At 33.1% G+C, this 26,620-nt stretch overlaps 1 protein-coding gene across 7 annotated transcripts in view; it reads left to right on the top strand.

Moving 5' to 3' along the window:
- LOC127698935 (calpain-9-like) overlaps positions 1–26,620 on the top strand; it is a 234,628-nt gene that overhangs the window by 52,978 nt on the left and 155,030 nt on the right. For all 7 annotated transcript variants that reach the window (XM_052202688.1, XM_052202689.1, XM_052202691.1 and 4 more), the window contains exons 8-10: positions 4,485–4,660; positions 16,165–16,325; positions 20,444–20,655. In XM_052202688.1, the coding sequence (XP_052058648.1) occupies positions 4,485–4,660; positions 16,165–16,325; positions 20,444–20,655 (549 nt within the window). The remainder of the gene's footprint in view (positions 1–4,484; positions 4,661–16,164; positions 16,326–20,443; positions 20,656–26,620) is intronic.

Genomic DNA, 26,620 nt, shown 5'->3' on the forward strand with positions numbered 1-26,620 from the left:
ACGTGCATGTCATATTTCCATGGTGACTATTAGCTCTGTCCCTTCAGTCATGGTTCATTGACTGAAACTTTTGCATCTTTGATATGTTAAAATTTGTGTTTAGATCATGATTAAAGATTAATTGTCCCCCGCACAACACGTTGTGGGGGAGATAGAATTACCAGGCTGTCTGTCCGACCGTCGTCAACATGTCAGACAATAACTCAAAAACACTATAACCAATTTGTAGGAAACTTTGATGAATTGTTTATATCTATTGACATGAGCTCCCTTTCGAATTTTATAAATTTTAGATTTAAAGTTTCCGAGTTATGGGGTGTTATTCATTAAAAAAGGGGGATTTTCCAGTTTTTGGACAATAACTCAAAAATGCTTTAAGCAGTTTTCATGAAACTTTGGTGAATTGTTTATATCTATTGACCTAAGCTCCCTTTCAACTTTTTATAAATTTAAGATGTTACGTTTCAGAGTTATAGGGTTTTATTCATTAAAAAGGGGAATTTTCCAGTTTTCGGACAATAACTCAAGAATGCTTTGACTTTAGATCTGTACTTATGTATCCCGTCATATTTTGAACCACAAAATTATTTTATTTATTATTATTACTTTTACTGTTAAGTCTGTTTTTGTCGAGCCTTCGACTTTAGTCGAAAAAGCGAGACATAGCGATCCTACATTCCATCGGCGTGGGCGCCGGTGTCCACGAATATTCACTCTGTGGTTAAAGTTTTTGAAATTTTAATAACTTTCTTAAACTATCCTGGATTTCTACCAAACTTGGACAGAAGCTTGTTTATGATCATAAGATAGTATCCAGAAGTAAATTTTGTAAAAATAAAACTCCTGTTTTTCCGTATTTTACTTGTTAATGGACTTAGTTTTTCTGCCGGGAAACATTACATTCACTCTGTGGTTAAAGTTTTTAAAATTTTAATAACTTTCTTAAACTATCCTGGATTTGTACCAAACTTGGACAGAAGCTTGTTTATGATCAAAAGCTAGTATTTAGAAGGAAATTTTGTTAAAATTTTGTACCTGTTTATCTGTATTTTACTTATAAATGGACTTAGTTTTTCTTCCAGTTAACATTAAATACAGTCTGCAGTTAAAGTTTTTAAAACATTTATTAGATTCATAAACTATCCTGGATTTATACCAAACTTTGACAGAAGCTTCTTACAATCAAAAGATAGTATAGAAAGGAATATTTTTATTGATTTTTTCCCCCATTTTTGTTAAGCCTGCGATTAACAGCAAAAGTAGGCGAGACACTGGGTTCTGCGGAATCCTTACGAAGTTTTTTGTTATATTCATTTTGCGTGACTCTGTACTTATGTATCCCGTCATATTTTGAACGACAAAATAATTTTATGTCTACCTGTGCGAATTTCAAACCCCCGATTTTACGCCAGTACTTAAAACCTTCCATCCTTTATGGGTGGATTTTACATAGATAAATAAAATCGTATAATAAAAAGGCAAAAGGAGGATGTTAAATTTGATGTATGCCTTTTTGTGCTTCTTCGTTACATTTGTATGTTTTTATAGTGATTAAGATGATAACATAATGTTGACTGCTGTACCCCTAATTTTGACATTTTTACCTATTGTGTCTGTTTGTTTTGTTCACACATCGTTGTCAATATAATGGAATTTGATGCGACTGTCATACAAGTGAGGGGGCCTCCGTGGCCGAGTGGTCTAAGTAGTTACTACTGTTATCACTAGCCAGTCAACACTGAGGTTGTGAGTTCGAACCCCGCTCGTGCGGGTGCACTCGACTGCAATCTTAATTGACTAGGATTGTCAGTTTTCCTATCGAAGGTCGGTGGTTTTCTCCGGGCACTCCGGCTTCCTCCACCAATAAAAACTGGCCACAACGAAATAGCCAAAAAGCGGTGCTTAAAAGTGGCGTTAAAACAACAAAAATCAAATCATACAAGTGAGAGGTTTGGCTAGCTATAAAACCAGGTTCAATCCACCATTTTCTACATAAGTAAATGCCTGTACCAAGTCAGGAATATGACAGTTGTTATCCATTCGTTTGATGTGTTTGAGCTTTTGATTCTGCCATTTGATTAGGGAATTTCCTTTTTGAATTTTCCTCGGAGTTCAGTATTTTTGTGATTTTACTTTTTGAGCAGTTTACATGCAACTTTGATGAATTATTTATATCTATTGACGTGAGCTCCCTTTTGATTTTTATAAATTTTAGATTTAACGTTTACGAGTTATGTGGTGTTATTCATTTAATAAGGGGGATTTTCCAGTTTTCAGACAATAACTCAAAAATGTTTTGAGCAGTTTTCATGAAACTTTGGTGACTGGTTCATATCTATTAAAATAACCTCCCTACTTTTTTTTTTTATAAATTTCTGATATGACATTAAGGAGTTATGGAACATTATTCTTTGAAAAAGAGCTCATGAGCTCATGGCACAGCTCTTTATTGAATTGGTCCACATTGATTGATTGATTGGTGTTTAACACCTCTTTCAACACTATTGTGCTATTTTGTGATGGTCAGTTTTTATTGGTGGAGGAAGACGGAGTGCCTGGAGAGAACCACAGACCTTCGGTAGGAAAACTGACAATCCTAGTCAATTAAGATTGGAGTCCATGTGTTCACTGGCTAGTGATACAGTAGTTTGACTACTTAGACCACTCGGCCACCGAGGCCCCGGTCCACATTGAGGTCCAAAAGGTCTTAAATTAAACTTTGTATGATTTCATCAAAAACTGAATTCTTTGGGTTCTTTGATATGCTGAAACAAACCAGGTATTTAAATTTTTGATTTTTGGCCTGGTTCTCAAATGTTAAGGTCCAAAATTAAACTATGTTTGATTTCAACAAAAATTTGATATATGGGGTCTTAGATATGCTGAATCTAAATGTGTACATAGGTTTTGGATTTTGGGCCCCGTTATCAAATTGGTCTACATTGCAGTCCAAAGGGTCCAAAATTAAAAACTTTTTTTGATTTCATTAAAAATTGATTCTTTGGGTTCTTTTATATGCTGAATCTAACCATGTATTTAGATTTTTGATATTGGACCATAAAAGTTAAATGTCCAATTTCAAATTTTTAAGTTTTTAGACCACATTCATGCTGTGTCAGAAACCTATGCTATGTCAAATATTGAATTCCAATCCAAATTCAGAGCTGTATTGCACAATTAATAGAAATTGTAAGAAGAGTCATAGTTAAATTTAGATACAGCATGAAATTTTAATTTTAGAGAAGAAATTATGTATACATATAGGTCGAAATTTACAGTTCATTATTGGATATTTTGAAAAATAATTAAAATTATGTTTTATAGATTTTTTAAAGTATTTAAATGAAAAATGATTTTTTTGAAATTGTTTTTTTCATTTTTTTTGGTAAATTTTTTAAAGAACTTCATGGTAGGTTTGTTTGTTATTCTGTATAAATTAATTTCCAGAATGCTATACATATATAAGTTTTTTTTTATGTAGCAAACCCCTTTAAAAGCTAATATTGTCCATTAATAAATAAAGCAAATTCTTGGTGTACTTGGATATGCTGAATCTAACATTGTATCTAGATTTAGGATATTGGATCATAAAAGTAAAATTTCTAATTTCAAATTTTTCAGTTCTTTGACCACATTCATTCTTTGTCAACTATTTAATCACATTCCAAATTCAGAGCTGTATCAAGCTTGAATGTAGTGTCCAACTTGCTCCAACTGTTCAGGGTTCGACCTCTGCAGTCCTATCAAGCTGCGCCCTACGGAGCATTTTATTGTTTATTATCTTGAAAACTGTAATAGATAGAAAGAAACTTTAAATAGCACAAATGATCAGCAAGACAAGATTTACAAATAAGCCAAATGGTCAAAATCTTCAGTCGACTGGTTATTGGAGTTATTGCCCTTTAATGATATTTTTTTAATATTTTTTAGCATTTTTTGCCTATCATCTTGAAAACTATAATAGTTAGATAGAAACTTTAAAAAGGAAAAATTATCAGTAGGATAAGATCTACAAATATGTCAGCATGACTGAAATTGTCAGTTAACTCTTAATAGAGTTATTACCCTTTAATGATGATTTTTACTAAAAAGTGGCCATTGTTGAAGATGCAGGTGAGCGACACAGGCTCTTTAGAGCCTCTAGTTTACTTTTATTTTGAAAATCATAAAAGATAGATAGAAGCTTTTTATAGTCAAAATGATCAGCAAGACTAGATCAACAAATATGGTTGAAGATGCAGATGACGACACAGGCTCTTTAGAGTCTCTAGTTTGTATCTGCAACTGCTGTTGAACCACTTAACAGGAATTATGTCCTAAAAAAAACATTGATGAAATATGTGCATTGGAGCGCTGTTCTTTTATTTTGATGTGTGTGGTTTTTTTACTGCATGTCTATTTATGTGGAGCTTTCAGATTTTCCCATATGCTCTTTTATTGAAATTCACATGTGATATTTAGGTACATATTTTTTTTATACATAGGATGACATTTGGTGATTGGCAGTCCAATTTCCAGAAGTTAGAGATTTGTAACCTTGGTCCGGACAGTTTAGATGATGACGAGTTAGTGAAAATAGGAAAAAAGAGATGGGAAGCAACATCTGAAGTAGGAGAATGGATTCCCAATGTTAATGCTGGTGGATGTAGGAATTATCTCCGTAAGAAATTGTTGCTGTAGTATGTGCAAAATATTGTAGAATGATATGCAATGCTAAAGTCACCTAGGGCAGGTCAAAATTTACATACCTTACTCATAGAAAGATCTTTTTTGTCACATCTATCGCAGAATACAAGACATAGGGATGCTAATCTGACAGAGACAAAGGCTTTAGCTTTTTGTCGAGCCTTCGACTTTAGTCGAAAAAGCGAGACATAGCGATCCTACATTCCGTCAGCGTCGGCGGCGTCCACAAATATTCACTCTGTGGTTAAAGTTTTTGAAATTTTAATAACTTTCTTAAACTACCTTGGATTTCTACCAAACTTGGACAGAAGCTTGTTTATGATCATAAGATAGTATCCAGAAGTAAATTTTGTAAAAATAAAATTCCATTTTTTCCGTATTTTACTTATAAATGGACTTAGATTTTTTGCCAGGAAACAACACATTCACTCTGTGGTTAAAGTTTTTTAAATTTTAATAACTTTCTTAAACTATCCTGGGTTTCTACCAAACTTGGACAGAAGCTTGTTTATGATCATAAGATAGTATCCAGAAGGAAATTTTGTAAAATAATAAATCCATTTTTTCCGTATTTTACTTTTAAATGGACTTAGATTTTTTGCCAGGAAACAACACATTCACTCTGTGGTTAAAGTTTTTTAAATTTTAATAACTTTCTTGTACTATTTTGGATTTGTACCAAACTTGGACAGAAGCTTGTTTATGATCAAAAGCTTGTATCTAGAAGGAAATTTTGTAAAATAATAAATCCATTTTTTCCGTATTTTACTTTTAAATGGACTTAGATTTCCTGTCAGGAAACAACACATTCACTCTGTGGTTAAAGTTTTTTAAATTTTAATAACTTTCTTATACTATTTTGGATTTGCACCAAACTTTAACAGAAGCTTGTTTATGATCAAATGCTAGTATCTAGAAGGAAATTTTGTTTTCTTCAAGTTAACATTACATTCAGTCTGCAGATAAAGTTTTTAAACATTTATTAGATTCATAAACTATCCTGGATTTTTACCAAACTTGGACAGAAACTTCTTACAATCAAAAGATAGTATCAAGAGGAATATTTTTATTGATTTACTTCCTCATTTTTGTTGAGCCTGCGATTAACAGAAAAAGTAGGCGAGACACTGGGTTCCGCGGAACCCTTACGAATTTTTATATTGAGGAAATATTTCAGAAGCTAGACGGGCTGGATAATCCATATCAGGTAGACAAATGCCCTATGTTCTAAAGTTTCCATCTGACAGAAGTGTCCAGTCTCCTTGACTGCATTTTCATTATCTAATGGTCACTTAAAAAAAGTATTGTTAGGCCAACTAAAACTAATTAATAGATTTTCATCAAGCTTGCTGAAAAAAATGGAGGATTTAATTTTGAAAATTTTGATTTCCTCTGAAACCCTTTTGTAATGAGATCTTCATGTCAGGGGTCTCGTTAAGACGCATATACGTGTTCTGGACACATGGAAATCAGGCTGGGCGCGTCATTTTTAAAACCCATGAGTCCCTAGGAAGCATCCTCGTTGTATCCCATGAGTCCCAATCACATCGTTTTGCCTAGAAGATTTCATGATCGTCAACATTGTTTTGACAGGAAACTAAACCGGAAGTCGATGTTGAAAAATTTTGCAATGCGTAGATAAATATTTTTGTTGACTGATAACTATTTTTTAAAATTAAACGTATTTCATCTTAAAATATAATAATTCTGTTCAAAATGATTAATCAATATCATGAATATGTAATAGTTACCGATTTAAAAAAATTTTAAGAGTATTTAAAAAGCTTGAATATTTCAATGTGTTGAACATCACGTACTTATCGATTGAAACAAAGAAAGTAAAAATTTTTGAGAACTTGAAATGAAATGATATGATATTTCATCACTGTTGCTACTATGCATAAAATAGGTCGTAGAACAGTGTGGATTCAAAATTTTACAGATAAGAATAATTTTACTGGTCTTCAAATGATTTAACATTTTTCTTGTATTGTGCATGTTGAACATCGCGTTCGTAAACAAAGGTGAAAAATGTTTTGAAATTGAAACAAATCCAATTAAAAAATGATTTACGGTTACAGTGTTCACTTTAGATTTATTTGTTTTTATTAAAGATTATAATAATTATCATGATGTAAACATCAAAGTGATTATTAACTCAATGTTTAAATATAATTAAAATTGATTAATAATAATAAATATGAACTGTGACAAGTCTGTGTTCATGCAATCCCAATTTCTTATAAATACTGGCTTGTTCAACAAAATGACATCATTATCACAATGTCAGAGTCAGTCAAAGTTAAGGTCCTTCTTCAAAAAGAAACTTGATGACATTGAATCATCAGTACCAAGTAAAAGACCAAGAGTCAATGACCCACTACACCAAGAATTGATAGACATAGAAAGATCTTCAGAAACAACAACTTCAGTTACTTCAGTCACTACACCAACTAAACCAAAGAAAGAGAGGAAATGGCAGTCTATATATGTTGTAATGAACAATAATTATTAAGAGATCATAACTTTTATTGATATAATAAAAACTACCAATCCAACACGCATCATTTTAGTTTTATTTCATCATATTAAGACACAAAAAATTACATGCATCCTGGACTCATCAAAATCTATTAGGACTCACCATTTCTAAAAGTGATCAGTCCCAGGACTCTCCTATTGAGAACCCTGTTCATATATATGCAGGGTAATAATAAGCTTATATCTGTATATCATGTACAGTTTTCATAAAGAATTCTGCATACTTTTTATACGACTGCAAAAAATTTTGCGGTCGTATATTGGTATCATGTCATCAGCGTCGTCTGAAGACAGTTGGTTTCCGGACAATAACTTTAGTATAAGTAAATAGAAATCTATGAAATTTAAACACAAGGTTTATAACCACAAAAGGAAGGTTGGGATTGATTTTGGGGGTTATGGACCTAACAGTTTAGGTATGAGGGCCAAAAAAGGGGCCCAAATAAGCATTTTTCTAGTTTCCAGACAATAATTTGTGGAACGGTGTATGGATCTCTCTGAAATTATACCACAAGTTCCATACCACAAAGGGATGGTAAGGATTTCCTTTCGGGGGTTATGGCTCAAACCGTTTAGGAATTAGAGGCAAAAGAGGGGGAAAATCAAGGGTTTTTGTCGAGCCTGTGACTTTTGTCGCAGAAAGCTGGACATAGGGATAGTGATCCGGCGGCGGCGGTGGCTACGGCGGCGGCGGCGTTAGCTAACTTCTTAAAAGCTTTATATTTTAGAAGGTGGAAGGTCTGGATGCTTCATACTTTGTATATGGATGCCTCATGTTACGAAGTTTCCGACAGTCACATGTTCAATGTCCTTGACCTCATTTTCATGGTTCAGTGACTACTTGAAAAAAAAGTTAAGATTTTTTGTAATGTTAGATTCTCTCTTATTATAAGTAAAAGGATAACTATATTTGGTATGTGCGTACCTTGCAAGGTCCTCATGCCCGTCAGACAGTTTTCACTTGACCTCGACCTCATTTCATGGATCAGTGAACAAGGTTAAGTTTTGGTGGTCAAGTCCATATCTCAGATACTATAAGCAATAGGTCTAGTATATTCGGTGTATGGAAGGACTGTAAGGTGTACATGTCCAACTGGCAGGTGTCATCTGACCTTGACCTCATTTTCATGGTTCAGTGGTTATATTTAAGTTTTTATACGACCGCAAAAAAATTTTGTGGTCGTATATTGGTATGACGTTGGCGTCGTCGTCGTCGTCGTCGTCGTCCGTCGTCGTCGTCCGGCGTCGTCGTCCGAATACATATTGGTTTTCGCACTCTAACTTTAGTTTAAGTGAATGGATCTTTTTGAAATTTGACCATAAGGTTAAATACCACAAAAGGAAGGTTGGGATTGATTTTGGGGGTTATGGTACCAACAGTTAAGGAATTAGGGGCCAAAAAGGGGCCAAAAATGAGCATTTTCTAGTTTCCAGACAATAACTGTGGAACGGTGTATGGATCTCTCTGAAATTATACTACAAGTTTCCATACCACAAAGGGATGGTTAGGATTTGCTTTGGGGGGTTATGGCTCAAACCGTTTAGGAATTAGGGGCAAAAAAGGGGGAAAAACAAGGTTGTCCTGGTTAATGGACAAATACTTTAGTACAAAACATAATTTAAAGCAGTGTAAGGGAGATAAATCAAATACATCATTGAAATTATCTCCCTTACACTGCTTTTAAATTATGTATAAAGTAATGGTTAATGAACAATAAAGATAATCTAAAACAGTGTAAGGGAGGTAATCCAAATACAACGTTTTGGTTACTTCCCTTACACTGCTTTTAAATTATGTTTAAAGAAATGCATATTTATAAAGGAAGACCAGTAAAAATATCTGCAAATGTTTTCATCTTTTTTTTTTACAAAAAAATCCATATGAAAGATTTGACACTATATTTTTATTAATTCTATTATAAAATAGATTAAGTTAGCACTATGGTAAATTTAAATGGGTAATTATGGTTACCAACTCCATTGGAAATTTGAATTGAGATTATGACCATATCTTGAGGGAAAGAATTTTTTTGGGGGAAAAAGGGGGGGGGGGGATAAAAAGAAATTGTGGGGGGCCAATTTTTTCTCATTTCAGATTTCAGAAATTAAAAAGAATTATTCTTCAAATATTATTTTTTTTTCAAATTTCAAATATTGAAAAATTTCAAGAAGTAATCTTTAATTGCACAGTATGGCGCATTAGATTTGTAAAATCTTTGATCACATTTATTTATTTGTTATGCCGAATCTAACAGTGTATTTAGATTTTTAATTTTGGGTCCAGTTTTCAAATTGGTCTACATTAATGTCCAAAGGGTCCAAAATTAAACTTTGTTTGATTTTAGCAAAAATTGAATATCTGAGGTTCTTTGATATGCTGAATCTAAACATGTATTTAGATTTTTGATTTTTGGCCCAGTTTTCAAGTTGGTCCAAATTGGGGTCCAAAATTAAACTTTGTTTGATTTCAACAAAAATTGAATATATGGGGTTCTTTGATATGCTGAATCTAACCATGTATTTAGATTTTTTATTTGTGGACCCCGTTATCTAATTGGTTCATATTGAGGTCAAAAGGGTCCAAAATTAAACTTTGTTTGATTTCATCCAAAATTGAATTATTGGGGTTCTTTGATATTCCAAATCTAACCGTGTATTTAGGTTTTTAATTTTGGGTCCTGTTTTTTAAATTGGTCTACATTGAGGTCCAAAGGGTCCAAAATTAAACTTAGTTTGATTTTGACAAAAATTGAATTCTTGGGGTTCTTTGATTTGCTGAATCTAAACATGTGTTTAGATTTTTGATTATGGGCCCAGTTTTCAAGTTGGTCCAAGATAGGGTCCAGTATTTAAACTTTGTTTGATTTCAACAAAAATTGAATATATGGGGTTCTTTGATATGCTGAATCTAAACATGTATTTAGATTTTTTATTATGGGCCCAGTTTTCAAGTTGGTCCAAATTGGGGTCCAAAACTAAACTTTGTTTGATTTCAACAAAAATTGAATATATGAGGTTCTTTGATATGCTGAATCTAACCATGTATTTAGATTTTTTATTTGTAGGCCCCTCTATCAAATTGGTTCATATTGAGGTCAAAAGGGTCCAAAATTAAACTTTGTTTGATTTCATCAAAAATTGAATTATTGGGGTTCTTTGATATTCCAAATCTAACCGTGTATTTAGATTTTTAATTTTAAGTCCCGTTTTTTAAATTGGTCTACATTAAGGTCCAAAGGGTCCAAAATTAAACTTAGTTTGATTTTAGCAAAAATTGAATTCTTGGGGTTCTTTGATATGCTGAATCTAAACATGTGTTTAGATTTTTGATTATGGGCCCAGTTTTCAAGTTTGTCCAAGTTGGGGTCCAAAATTAAACTTTGTTTGATTTTAACAAAAATTGAATATATGGGGTTCTTTGATATGCTGAATCTAACCATGTATTTTGATTTTGGACATTGGACCATAATAGGTAAATTAAAAAAAATTCAAGTTCTTAGACCACATTCTTTCTGTGTCAGAAACCTATGCTGTGTCAAATATTTAATAACAATCCAAATTCAGAGCTGTATCAAGCTTGAATGTTGTGTCCATACTTGCCCCAACTGTTCAGGGTTCGACCTCTGCGGTCGTATCAAGCTGCGCCCCAGCGAAGCATTTTATTGTGTTTTAGTCTGTTTTTCTTATACTGTATGCCATAGGTCTACTATATTTGGTGTATGGAATGATTGTAAGGTGTACATGTCTAGCGGGCAGGTGTCATCTGACCTTGACCTCATTTTCATGGTTCAGTGGTCAAAGTTAAGTTTTTGAGTTTTGGTCTTTTTTCTAATACTATATGCAATAGTTCAACTATATTTGGTATGTGCGTACCTTGCAAGGTTCTCATGCCTGTCAGACAGTTTTCACTTGACCTCGACCTCATTACATGGATCAGTGAACAAGGTTAAGTTTTGGTGGTCAAGTCCATATCTCAGATACTATAAGCAATAGGTCTAGTATATTCGGTGTATGGAAGGACTGTAAGGTGTACATGTCCAACTGGCAGGTGTCATCTGACCTTGACCTCATTTTCATGGTTCAGTGGTTATAGTTAAGTTTTTGTGTTTTGGTCTGTTTTTCTTATACTGTATGCCATAGGTCTACTATATTTGGTGTACGGAATGATTGTAAGGTGTACATGTCTAGCGGGCAGGTGTCATCTGACCTTGACCTCATTTTCATGGTTCAGTGGTCAAAGTTAAGTTTTTTGAGTTTTGGTCTTTTTTTCTAATACTATATGCAATAGTTCAACTATATTTGGTGCATGGAAATATTTTATGATCTATTTGTCAGTCACGCAGGATTTATTTGACCTTGACCTCATTTTCAAGGTTCATTGCTCAGTGTTAAGTTTTTGTGCTTTGGTCTGTTTTTCTTAATCTATAAGCAATAGGTCAACTGTATTTGGTGTATGGAAGGACTGTAAGGTGTACATGTCCAACTGGCAGGTGTCATCTGACCTTGACCTCATTTTCATGGTTCAGTGGTTATAGTTAAGTTTTTGTGTTTTGGTCTGTTTTTCTTATACTGTATGCCATAGGTCTACTATATTTGGTGTACGGAATGATTGTAAGGTGTACATGTCTAGCGGGCAGGTGTCATCTGACCTTGACCTCATTTTCATGGTTCAGTGGTCAAAGTTAAGTTTTTTGAGTTTTAGTCTTTTTTTCTAATACTATATGCAATAGTTCAACTATATTTGGTGCATGGAAATATTTTATGATCTATTTGTCAGTCACGCAGGTTTTATTTGACCTTGACCTCATTTTCAAGATTCATTGCTCAGTGTTAAGTTTTTGTGCTTTGGTCTGTTTTTCTTAATCTATAAGCAATAGGTCAACTATATTTGTTGTATGGAAGAATTGTTAGCTGTACATGCCTGCCCAGCATGGTTCATCTGACCTTGACCTCATTTTCATGGTTCATTGGTCAATGTTTAGTTTACTTGGTTAATGTTAAGTTTATGTGACAGTTGTAATAAAGCTTTATATTTAGGACTATCAACATAATATCAATGATTAGTAAAGAAGGCGAGACATTTCAGCGTGTGCACTCTTGTCTTGTTAATGGACAATTACTTAAGTCAATTTAAAAGCAGTGTAAGGGAGGTAATCCAAACAACGTTTCGATTACCTCCGTTACACTGCTTTTAAAGTATGTATAAAGAAATATCGTATTGTCTTGAGATGATTAGCTGTCAATTTATTTTTAGAAGTTACTATTAAGGAATATTAATTTTAGCCATGATTATGTATGTCATTTTCTATTTTAAGACTTTTATGATGTATTTAAATGGGTAACTATGGTTGCAAACTCCATTGGAAATTTGAATTGAGATTATGACCATATCTTGAGGGAAAGAATTTTTTTGGGGGGAGGTGAAAAAAAAATTGGGGGGGGGGGGGGGTCAATTTTTTCTCATTTCAGATTTCAGAAATTATAAAGAAAAATTCTTCAAACATTATTTTTTTTTGTGTGGATGGAGGGGGGTCAATTCGCAACAGCAAAGTGTATTGCACAAAAGCAAAAAATTGAATATAAATTCAAATCATATAACCAATTCTAAGTTCTTTGACTACAGTTATTCTGTGTCAGAAACCTATTATGTGTCAAATATTTAATTACAATCCAATATTCAGACCTGTATCAAGCGCGAATATTGTGTCCATTTTTGCCCCAACTGTTCAGGGTTGGACCTCTGCGGTTGTATCCAGCTGCCCTCGGCGAAGCAATTTATTCAAATTCTAAAATAAATATTTCTGATAGGCAACCACTGTTCTAATTGCTTTAGAAACCTATTTTCAGTAAATAGCAAAAATGTGGAGAATTGATTTTGGATCCTGAATGCTCTTCAACTTTATACTTTATTTGGCCTTTTTAAACTTTTTTAGATTCAAGTGTCACTGGTGAGTCTTTTGTAGACAAAACGTGCGTCTGAATCCTAGTATCTGTGATGAGTTTTTTAGACTAACTACGTCAATTCTCTTTTGCTTTCTAAGCTATGGTTTATAGTCACTAGTGCCAATTAAATGATGCATATATGCATTGATATGAAACACAAGAATTATGAGTACAGAGTAAAAGACTTTTGTTGCAGAAAGCTCGACATAGGGATAGTGATCTGGCGGCGGCGTTAACTAACTTCTTAAAAGCTCAATATTTCAGAAGGTAGAAGACCTGGATGCTTCATACTTTGTATATAGATGCCTTATGATATGAACTTTCTGTCTGTCATATGTCCATTGTCCTTGACCTCATTTTCATGGTTCAGTGACTACTTGAAAAAAAAGTTAAGATTTTTTGTAATGTTAATTTCTCTCTTATTATGAGTACCGTAATAGGATAACTATATTTGGTATGTGCATACCTTGCAAGGTCCTCATGCCAGTCAGACAGTCTTCACTTGACCTCAACCTCATTTCATGGATCAGTGAACCAGGTTAAGTTTTCGTGGTCAAGTCCATATCTCAGATACTATAAGCAATAGGTCTACTATATTTTGTGTATGTAATGATTGTAAGGTGTACATGTCCAATTTGCAGGTGTCATCTGACTTTGACCTCATTTTCATGGTTCTGTGGTCATAATTTAGTTTTTGTGTTTTGTTCTGTTTTTCTAATACTGTATGCAATAGGTCAACTATATTTGGTGTATGGAAATATTTTACGATGTACATGTCAGTCTGGCAGGTTTTATTTGACCTTGACCTCATTTTCACAGTTCATTGCTCAATGTTAAGTTTTTGTGTTTTGGTCTGTTTTTCTAATACTATATGCAGTAGGTCAACTATATTTGGTGTATTGAAATATTTTAGGATGTACATGTCAGTCTGGCATGTTATATTTGACCTTGACCTCATTTTTACGGTTCATTGCTCAATGTTCAGTTTTTATATGCCCGTTTACGGGCCGTATTATGGTATACTGTTGTCCGTCAGTCAGTCCGTCCCATGAATATTTTCGTCGCATTTTTCTCAGGAACTACTTGACAAGGATTTCTGAAATTTGGTTTCAGGGTTTATATAAGTAAGTTACACTGTGTGATGCGTTTTCAGATTCATCACTCAACAACTTCCTGTTTACCGAACACTTGTATTATTTTACACATGATAGCCAAGTTGAAAATTTTCGTCACATTTTTCTCAGGAACTACTTGACAAGGATTTCTGAAATTTGGTTTCAGGGTTTATATAAGTCAGCTATACTGTGTGATGCGTTTTCAGATTCATCACTCAACAACTTCCTGTTAACCGAAATATTTTGGTGGGGGTATCATCAGTGAGCAGTAGCTCACAGTTTTACTTATTTGTCCTCTAACAAGGGCAATTTCCCTTTCACTGTGTGTGGGATATTTGACACAATACTTGCACGACATTAAACCAGTTGCCTTATTGAAATCCAGCCAGGAGCAATTCACCTTCCATTGGGGCAAAAATTAATGTTCTCTCATTTCACTGTCATATTTTTGGTCTTTAGTCAGATCCTGTCTTTTGGGCTGCATTTTATCAGTCAACCCCACTGTATCACCTGATCAAAAGGTTTTCTTTTGGAAGAAGTCACCCCAAAATGAAAAAGACTCATACTGTTTCTGCCTGGTTATGTTTGAATGATATATTCTAGAGTTTCCCGGTATCTTGTACGATGACCAGTCACGTGACTACACATCAAATCAGTTGTGAAGAATTTAAGCAAACACATAAGTTTCCTATCAGTAAAATTACAATCAACTAGATTTATAGATTTTATTCAAAATGCTTTTGTAATTTTTTTAAGCTGCAAAATACAAGTCAGATGGTTGTCGCTTACTTAAAGCGGGGGGGTCTGAACATGAAAATGGAAGGTCACAAACATCGGACCACAGCTAATTTGAATCCTTTTTTCATGTTGCCTAGTTGCCAATACATGGCATTAAATATCTATGATTGAACCATTTTGTTACTCTTACTGCATTAAAACATCACTACAATAGTAGGAAATTCAGAACTCATCTCACAGTTTTATTTTTTTTGCAACTGCATTTCTTAATACATATTAATAAGCAAATCTTTAAAAAAAAAAAATAGTTTTCAATCACTAAAAAAGTTATTGGTTCACTCTAATAAGACTTTTGTAAGGCATATCCAATCAAAATAAACTATAAGAGAAAAGCATTGGATGATCCATATGCTTATTTAGGTTTTTGTTGCATTTAAAGTTGCCACAAAGTATTAAGCGTAGTGAAATCTATTTTGTTTACATTTTGACAGCTGCAATTTAACTATGGTATAAGCTTGTAAAAACCATTTGTTGATTGTGGACTCAAAAGTTTTCTGACAATCAAATTTGAACAACACAGTTTTTTTCAATTTTTTGTATAAAATTGTTTGAGATTTAATACATGCCAATGGCAAATATTTTTAGTGAAAATCTGAAATTATTGCGATTTTTGAAGAATGGACAAAGTGTGTGTAAAATACTGTTAATTCAGAAATTATAGCGAGGTTTTCATTAATGCGAAAAATGCCTTTGGGTGAGAATGGCAATAACAAGAATTTGCATTCTAAAATCCAATACATATATCTTTATGCCGCTTTTCCTGAAATTGCAATAATTTATCTTGCAATTTTGTCCATTCTTCAAAAATCACTATGATATTGTCATATGAAATTGTCAATCCTCATGGAGTTTTGAATAGGTCAAAGTTATAATGACCCTTATTGCTTTTAAAGGCCAGAGGATAGTATTGGGTCTTCATCAGCTTAGAATAATACTAGAAAACAGCAGCTGGAAACTACGAAATGTACTGCTTTGCAGACACATATATATAAAGCATGTGCAAATTGTCTTACACTAAACATTTAGGCTATTTTTGAATACAGCATTTTTGATTTTTGAAAGAAAAAAATTCTTTTCACAGAAACATTCTTCACAAATCCCCAATACAGGGTATCAGTTACTGACCCAGATGAGGATGAGGATGACCTTTGTACTATACTGGTTGGTGTATTGCAGAAAGACAGAAGAAAGAAAAGAAAAGAGGGACTTGATATGTTGACTATTGGATACGTAATCTACAAGGTAAAGAATAAAAGAATATCAAAATTTGTTTGGCTCACCTGCCTTAAATACATTTGCCAGCATCATCCGTCATCATGGAATTAAAAAAAAATCTTTCCCCTGAGTGATGAATTTTACCCATTTTTGCCTTTTTTGTCAAATACTCTACAGGATAGATAGAAAAAGTTTTAAACACAAACACTATCAGCAAAATAAGATCTACTATTATTTATTCTCTTAAATGTGGATTTTTTTCACTTACTCCTATAGTTTTGCCAATTATTTCGAAAACATGAAATAGATAAGTATAAACTGCAAACAATAAAAATGATCATCAATACAAGATCTACAAAAATGCTACTATCTAAGATTTATAAAAAAGCAAACATAACTGATTGTAATAAAAAGTAAAATAAATGTCAAGATGGCATATTTTTACCAGGTTAGCTATTCAGGGTCAGACTTCACGAAAACTTTCGGACCTGTCCTGACCGCCAAAATTTATCCAGGTCCGCCTATTTCACCGTTGAGCCGGTCCGATTGTCCGACAGTTTTGTACAGACGAAAAGGGTTATGATGGTTTGTTCCTTCAACATTTGGTAATTTGTCCACCATTGGACACTGTTATCCTGTTTTATATTTTAGTTATTGTGGTCAGAAATCAGTTGAAGTAATTACAATGGCAGAGTGGCAGGTTACGTTTGTCCTATGCAAGTGTGTAGGCATTGAAAATGAAAGCTGCGAAAAAGTTAAAGGATTTGAACATTTATAAGGTCAAGAACAATCGTGTGTTCATGATTTCTTGACCAACCAAATAGTATGGCTCCAACCATAGTGTTTTGTGAGGATTTCTTCAAAAATATTTCGGCAACTAATCATTTGTTGTAACCGCTAGCTTGTTCAGTCAAAATTCTTTACAGAATCAATTAAAAGCATGTTCATATTGTTCATTGACAAATATTGCAAATGGTGAACATTAATATAAAACCAGAACCAGACTCTGTGAATACATGATTTTTTCCATAATGAAACTTTATTTTTCAGATTTCCCTAAAAGTATATTAAAATTCTGTTCTACAGACCTGATGATGTTTAAAAATGAAACCCTAACCCTTAACATACGTATTTTATGTCTCAAAAATGACTTTTGTGTAGAATCATGTTAATTTCATTTTCTTATGTTTTCCACCATAATTTTTGGAAGTACAAGTATTTTATTGGCTATTTCACATATTTAAGATAAATTTGATTGTGCAGTTTTACCTACATGGCGAACAGCGACATTGCCAACAGCAAAGGCATGTCTAGTAAGCGCTCCACTCTGTCCATCATTCCTTCTGTTCATCTGTTTGTTGGTCCATCTGTCCTTATGTCAAAACTAAGACAAAAACTCAAATTTGCTTTAAACAATTCTCATTAAATTTTAACACAACATTAGGACTGACAGAAGAAAGCTCCCTTTTGATGTTGTGTTCATTTTTATGCCCTCGTCGTAGCGTTGGGGGCATTAAGTTTTACCCTTGTCTGTCTGTACGTACGTCCTTACGTCCCAAATTTGGTTTCTGTTCTCTAACTTTAATTTGCCTCAACCAAATGTTTTGAAACTTATTTATACACAATGCTTATTACCACAAAACAAAGATCAAATTTTAATTTTGGTGGCGTCACTTTTACCGTTTTAGAGTTATGCCCCTTTACAAATGGAAAAATTCCTGAAATATTTGTTTCCTTTCTCTAACTTTAGTTTGCCTCAACCAAATGTTATGAAACTTATGCACAATGCTTATTACCACAAAACTCAGATCAAGTACAAATTTGGGTAGCGTCACTTTTACAGTTCTTGAGTTATATCCCTTTATAACGTTATATGCAAGCGGGGGCATCATCTGTGTCCCATGGACACATTTCCCATTCATTTGGTTTGTCATTCCAGTGTTACGAGACTAACTATCAGATTTAAGACAATTTTTCACGTGTAGTACACCAAATTTTAATAGTATGCTTGGATATGTCTACTTGAAACTTTTCGCATTTGTTGGAATTGGTAAAAGTAAGAACCTTTTGATTCTGAAAATTTTTCGTTCTAAAATTATAGAACTCTTAACTAAATAAATTCATGGCGAAGTCAAATCGCTATGAAAATTGGTAAAAGGGAGACAACTTTTGAATTACAAGTCTCCCAGGTAAAAAAAATGGCGACTGACAAGGAAAATCGAGATTTTCGAAACAACCCAGGACTAATACTGTCGACGATCAAATTAAATAAGTACAACGTCGACTTTGAGCATCCTCGGATATAACATTCAAAACTATTCAAACGGAAAACTGATCGTCTGTTAAAGTTATCATTTTACGATGATTTTTATCTGAGGATGTTGCGTAATCACTCAACTGATTTGTTTTATTTTTATTTATTACGAGTTGATCAAATTGTACTATTCGGTAGGTTAAGGGTAACGGTAGATTTATTATATTCATTGAATAAAAATTGAAGTATAAAAGGTAGAAAGACAGCTGATGGATAATGTAATTGCAAACGTACAACACTCGACCAGCTGTGATCAGCAGTGGATTTTTTTTTTCACGACCATTTCGTTGATAGGGAAGATATCTTTAAAAAATGATAGAAATTAGCTCTTTGTCGACTTATTAATATGTGATAGACAGATATTTCCATTTATAGGCTTACAATCTTTAACGAGAATCTCAATTTACAACTGCATGTAACATGATGTCCTGGACATTCAATAATGTTTTACAAAATAATGACAAGTGGTGATATAAACTAAATTCCCATTCATGTCATCAGGTAAACTTGGAGCCATATTTTTCTGGACATTTAAAAATAAATTGAGGCAGATGCACATGAATTTAATGCATCATAATATAACTAGGCTACTCCCTCATGTCCCAAGCAAGTACACATTTTATTTAAACTTAAATTCAAGTTGACAGTACAAATGGTATCAATAAATAAATAACAACTATATTGTCTAATAGATATAAGAAGATGTGGTATGAGTGCCAATGAGACAACTCTCCATCCAAGTCAAAATTTATAAAAGTAAACCATTATAGGTCACAGTACGGTCTTCAACACGGAGCCTTGGCTCACACCGAACAGTAAGTTATAAAGGGCCCCAAAAAATTACTAGTGTAAAACCATTCAAACGGGAAAACCAACGGTCTAATCTATATAAAAAACGAGAAACGAGAAACACTTATGAACCACATCAACAAACGACAACTACTGAACATCAGATTCCTGACTTAGGACAGGTGCAAACAATTGCAGCGGTAAACCTTTTAAGAACTTTCTATATATACATTTTGTACAATAACATGAAAAAACTGCAAGTATATTTTTTATTGCATATACAACAATTTCCTTGGTGATAAGCACGAGAACACTATGCAACCGAAACGGTAATGGAATCTCACTTCTCCAAGAAATTGATCACTTCTCCCTTCTCTCTCATGGAAGGTAAAAGATCTACAAAAATATCAATTGACTAAAACCAAAAATTATCTGTTAAACTAAGGGGCAACAAGCAAATAATTGTATGGTATCTTAAAAACTGCAGTAAATAAGGAAAATCTGACAGTGGCAAAAATGCTGAGGAAATCAAGATCACCTGTTCCTGACACATTAAAATTGTCAGATGATTCCATAGTGGAGTTAATGCCCTTAAGTCTTAATGTTGGGTTTTATATTGAAAGCAATAATGGATGAAGAGAAACAGTAAACAACAAAATTAAGGAGAACCTTTTTGTGGACAATTTTTTCATATATATAGTATCTATAAGGCATTTTTTTATACAAGATAATCAATTAAGGCTCCTTGGAACATCTAGATTATATCAACATTTCTCAATGTATATTGTCATTATCATTTAATCATATGTGTTTCACACAAACAGATACTTGTAGGGCAGAGAACAAAATACAGTTCACGCATTCAAATGTAGTGCAGCATGTCCAAAGGCTTTGTCGAGACATACTTTCTCTACTTTCTGAGCAGATAAAAAATGGATTCACAGAAATGTTGTATTGCAGAAAGTATTTTCTTTATTCATTAATCTAGTAACATTTTACTCATATTGTATGTTCATAAGTGACACCATGTGGCTATTTGTAGCTAAAAGATCCTGACTGTGGACCATTAGATGTTGATTTCTTCAAGTATAATGCTTCAGTGGCTAAATCTCCATCATTCATCAACCTGAGAGAAGTGTGTGGGCGTCACATGTTACAACCTGGAACTTATTGCATCATACCATCTACATTTGAACCTCACCACAAGGGAGAGTACTTGATAAGAATATTCACTGAAAAGGCTAATGTCACACAGTAAGTACTAATAGAAAAGTGCTGGTTAAAAGAGTTTTTTACAGGTTAAAGTCTTGATGAAAAATCTTTTGAATGCTCTTTTCACCAAGTAGAAGGACATAAAGATTCATTCTTGTTCTATATTTCATCTTTCTGTTGTTTGAATATGCAACACTTGTCTACACTTTTTTATACGCCCATTTACGGGACGTATTATGGTATAACGTTAACCGTCTGTCCGACATTAACTCAAAAACGCTTTACCCAATTTGCATAAAACTTTGGTGAATTGTATGTATCTATTGACAAAAGCTCCCTTTCATTTTTCATAAATTTTAGATTTTATGTTTCAGAGAAATGGGGTTTTATTCATTATAAAAAGGGGGGGGGGGGTTTCCAGTTTTCGGACAATAACTAAAAAATGCTTTCTCCAATTTGCAAGAAACTTTGGTCAATTGTTTTTATACGCCTGTCAATTTTTGACGGGACGTATTATGGTATACAAATGTCCTCCATCCGTCCGTCTGTCTGTCCGGCATAAACATGTCGCACCGTAACTTGAGAATGACTTATCCAAATTTCATGAAACTTAAAATAGTTGTTTCTTATGATGGTCAAACGATCTGTATACTTTTTGGTGAAAATAAGATTAAAACTTTTTGAGTTACGGGACTTAGTAACTAAAACAGGTGTGTGTTTTTTTATACGACCGCAAAAATTAAAAATTTTTTGGTCGTATATTGGTATGACGTTGGCGGCGTCGTCGACGTCGGCGTCGTCCAAAGACACATTGGTTTTCGCACTCTAACTTTAGTTTAAGTGAATGGATCTCCATGAAATTTTACCATAAGGTTCAATACCACGAAAGGAAGGTTGGGATTGATTTGGGGGGTTATGGTACCAACAGTTAAGGAATTAGGGGCCAAAAAGGGGCCAAAAATAAGCATTTTTGTAACTTCCAGACAATAACTTGTGTGTAAGTGTATGGATCTCTCTGACATTGTACCACAAGGTTCCATATCACAAAGGGAAGGCTGTAATTGATTTTGGGGGTAATTGCCTCAAAATTTTAGGAATTAGGGGCCAAAAAAGGGGCAAAAAACAAGCATTTTTCTAGTTTCATGACAATAACTTGTGTTTAAGTGTTTGGATATTTCTGAAATTGTACTACAAGGTTCCATATCACAAAGGGAAAGCTGGAATTGAGTTTGGGGGTAATTGCCCTAAACGTTTAGGAATTGGGGGCCAAAAAGGGGCCAAAAATAAGCATTTTTCTAGTTTCCAGACAATAACTTGTGTTCAAGTGTATGGATCTCTCTGAAATTGTACTGCAAGGTACCATACCACAAAGGGAAGGCTGGGATTGAGTTTGGGGGTAAATAATCATAATGGGGTTCAAAAAATTTGGGGGGGGGATTTTTTTTTTTTCTTTTTTTTTCTTTTTTTCCTTTTTTTTTTCTTTTAAAATTTTCCATTTTAAGTTGGTTATTTCTGATTTATATTTAAAAGCAAATAATAATGATATGGTAGGAGATACACACCAAACAGGATGTGTAAATTATTATATAATAAGTATTGTGCAATAGCAAGAAATTTTCAATTGCACAGTATTGCACAATAGCAAGAAATCTTCAATTGCACAGTATTGCGCAATAGCAAGAAATCTTCAATTGCACAGTATTGCGCAATAGCAAGAAATATCCAATAGCACAATATTGAGCAATAGCAAGAAATTGTCAATTGTACAGTATTGCGCAATAGCAAGAAATATTCAATTGCACAGTATTGTGCAAAAGAAGATACTTCGTATAAATTTCTTATTTCTTGATCAATTTCAATGGGGTTTTATTCTTGAATTCTTGGGGTTTCTTAAAATGCTGAATCTAACTGTGTATTAAGTTTTTGGATTTTGGGCCCGGTTTTTAAATTGGTCCACATTTAGGTCCAAAGGGTCCAAAATTTAACTTTGTTTGATTTCATCAAAAATTGAATTATTGGGGTTCTTTATTATGTCGAATCTTACCGTGTATTTAGATTCTTAATTTTTGGTTCCGTTTTCAAATTGGTCTACATTAAGGTCCAAAGGGTCCAAAATTAAACTAAGTTTGATTTTAACAAAAATTGAATTTTTAGGGTTCTTTGATATGCTGAATCTAAACATGTATTTAGATTTTTGATTATAAGCCCAGTTTTCAAGTTGGTCCAAATCGGGGTCCAAAATTAAACTTTGTTTGATTTCAACAAAAATTGAATATATGGGGTTCTTTGATATGCTGAATCTAACCATGTATTTAGATTTTTGAGTTTTGGGCCCCTATATCAACTTTGTCCACATTGAGGTCAAAAGGGTCCAAAATTAAACTTTGTTTGATTTCATCAAAAATTGAATTCTTGGGGTTCTTTGATATGCTGAATATAACCATGTATTTAGATTTTGGATATTGGACCATAATAGGTGAATGTCCAATTTAAAATTTTTAAGTTCTTAGACCACATTCATTCTTTGTCAGAAACCTTTTCTGTGTCAAATATTTAATCACAATCCAAATTCAGAGCTGTATCAAGCTTGAATGTTGTGTCCATACTTGTCCCAACTGTTCAGGGTTCGACCTCTGCGGTCGTATCAAGCTGCGCCCTGCGGAGCATTTTATTAATTCTATTATAAAATAGATTAAGTTAGCACTATGGTAAATTTAAATGGGTAATTATGGTTGCCAACTCCATTGGAAATTTGAATTGAGATTATGACCATATCTTGAGGGAAAGAATTTTTTGGGGGAAAAAAGGGGGGGGGGATAAAAAGAAATTGTGGGGGGTCAATTTTTTCTCATTTCAGATTTCAGAAATTAAAAAGAATTATTCTTCAAATATTATTTTTTTTCAAATTTCAAATATTGAAAAATTTCAAGAAGTCATCTTTAATTGCACAGTATGGCGCATTAGATTTGTAAAATCTTTGATCACATTTATTTATTTGTTATGCCGAATCTAACAGTGTATTTAGAATTTTAATTTTGGGTCCAGTTTTCAAATTGGTCTACATTAAGGTCCAAAGGGTCCAAAATTAAACTTTGTTTGATTTTAGCAAAAATTGAATATATGAGGTTCTTTGATATGCTGAATCTAAACATGTATTTAGATTTTTTGATTTTTGGCCCAGTTTTCAAGTTGGTCCAAATTAGGGTCCAAAATTAAACTTTGTTTGATTTCAACAAAAATTGAATATATGGGGTTCTTTGATATTCTGAATCTAACCATGTATTTATATTTTTTATTTGTGGACCCCGTTATCAAATTGGTTCATATTGAGGTCAAAAGGGTCCAAAATTAAACTTTGTTTGATTTCATCTAAAATTAAATTATTAGGGTTCTTTGATATTCCAAATCTAACCGTGTATTTAGATTTTTAATTTTAGGTCCTGTTTTTTAAATTGGTCTACATTAAGGTCCAAAGGGTCCAAAATTAAACTTAGATGATTTTAACAAAAATTGAATTCTTGGGGTTCTTTGATATGCTGAATCTAAACATGTGTTTAGATTTTTGATTATGGGCCCAGTTTTCAAGTTGGTCCAAGATAGGGTCCAGTATTTAACTTTGTTTGATTTCAACAAAAATTGAATATATGAGGTTCTTTGATATGCTGAATCTAACCATGTATTTAGATTTTTTATTTGTAGGCCCCGCTATCAAATTGGTTCATATTGAGGTCAAAAGGGTCCGAAATTAAACTTTGTTTGATTTCATCAAAAATTGAATTATTGGGGTTCTTTGATATGCCAAATCTAACCGTGTTTTTAGATTTTTAGTTTGGGTCCCGTTTTTTAAAATGGTCTTCATTGAGGTCCAAAGGGTCCAAAATTAAACTTAGTTTGATTTTAACAAAAACTGAATTCTTGGGGTTCTTTGATATGCTGAATTTAAACATGTGTTTAGATTTTTGATTATGGGCCCAGTTTTCAAGTTTGTCCAAGTTGGGGTCCAAAATTAAACTTTTTTTGATTTCAACAAAAATTGAATATATGGGGTTCTTTGATATTCTGAATCTAACCATGTATTTTGATTTTGGACATTGGACCATAATAGGTAAATTAAAAAAATTCAAGTTCTTAGACCCCATTTTCTGTGTCAGAAACCTATGCTGTGTCAAATATTTAATAACAATCCAAATTTAGAGCTGTATCAAGCTTGAATGTTGTGTCCATACTTGCCCCAACTGTTCAGGGTTCGACCTCTGCGGTCGTATCAAGCTGCGCCCCAGCGAAGCATTTTATTTCACATGTCGCGCCGTATCTCAAAAACAATTTATGATTATTGCTTAAAACTCAACACACTTCTTAGTTATATTAATCTTAAGATCTGTATACTTTTTGGTGATGATTCAAAATTTTATTTTAGAGATATTGAGTATTTTGTTAAAAAAGGGGGAGGGGTTTTTCACATGTCGCGCCGTATCTCAAAATCGGTTTATGATTATTGCTTAAAACTTTACACACTTCTTAGATATTTTAACCTTAAGATCTGTATACATTTTGGTGATGATTCAAAATTTTATTTTTGAGTTACTGAGTATTTTGTAAAAAAAGGGGGAGGGGTTTTTCACATGTCGTGCCATATCTCAAAAACGATTTATGATTATTGCTTAAAATTTTACACACTTTTTAGTTATATTAATCTAAAGATCTGTATACTTTTTGGTTTTGATTCAGAATTTTATTTTTGAGATATTGAGTTTTTTGTAAAATAAAAAGGGGGGTTTTCACATGTCGTGCCGTATCTCAAAAACGATCTATGATTATTGCTTAAAATTTTACACACTTCTTAGTTATATTAATCTAAAGATCTGTATACTTTTTGATTTTGATTCAAAATTTTATTTTAGAGAGATTGAGTTTTTTTGTAAAATAAAAAGGGGGTTTTCGCATGTCACGCCGTATGTCAGAAACTATTTATGCTTATTGCAAAAAAGTTCACACACAAGACAACGGGCGTATCATGCGCTCATGGCGCAGCTGTTTATTATCTATTGACATTAGCTCCCTTTCGATTTTTATAAATTTTAGATTTTATGTTTTTGAGTTATGGGGTTTTATTCACTAAAAAAAGGGGGATTTTCCAGTTTTCGGACAATTACTAAAAAATGCTTTCAGCAGTTCTCATGAAACTTCGATGAATTGTTTATATCTATTGATGTAAGCTGCCTTTTGATTTTTATAAGTTTTAGATTTTATGTTTCCGAGATATAGGGTTTTATTCATCAAAAAAAGGGGGATTTTCCAGTTTTTTGACAATACCTTTAAAGTGCTTTGAGCAGTTTTCATTAAACTTTCGTGCCTGGTTTATATTTATTAAGATAACCTCCCTTTATTTGTTTATAGTCTGACAACAGATTTACTAAGTATTGCGCAACAGCACAGTGTATTGCACAACAGCAAGAAATCTTTAATTGAATATAAATTCAATTTATATAACCAATTTCAAGTTCTTTGACTACATTTATTCAGAAACCTATAATATGTCAAATATTTAATTACAATCCAAATTCAGACCTGTATCAAGCTAGAATATTGTGTCCATTTTTGCCCTAACTGTTCAGGGTTGGACCTCTGTGGGCGTATCCATGATTTTGTCAATCCCTTTGTACACTGTCCTTAGCCAGGAATATTTTAGAAGTTATATGCACTGACACTACTTGAATAATTTAATCCAAGTAAGGAAACGGATAATTTTAGACATGTGTCGTTTTAGTATCCTACCAACTTTTGGTCAAATATCATGTTTTTGCTTATTATCTTGAAAACTATAATAGATAGATAGAGACTTTTATGTAAAAATAATCAGGAGGACAAGATCTACAAATATGTCAACATGACTCAAATTGTAGTCAACTCTTTGTAGAGTTATTACCAGTTAATTAGGATTTTTATTATAATGAAAGTTGTTTGAAAATATCAGTTTTCCGCACTTTTTTCTGTTATGACTAAATTA

The sequence above is a fragment of the Mytilus californianus genome, unplaced genomic scaffold, assembly GCF_021869535.1.
Source record: "Mytilus californianus isolate M0D057914Y unplaced genomic scaffold, xbMytCali1.0.p SCAF_4, whole genome shotgun sequence".
Taxonomy (NCBI): Eukaryota; Metazoa; Mollusca; class Bivalvia; order Mytilida; family Mytilidae; genus Mytilus; species Mytilus californianus.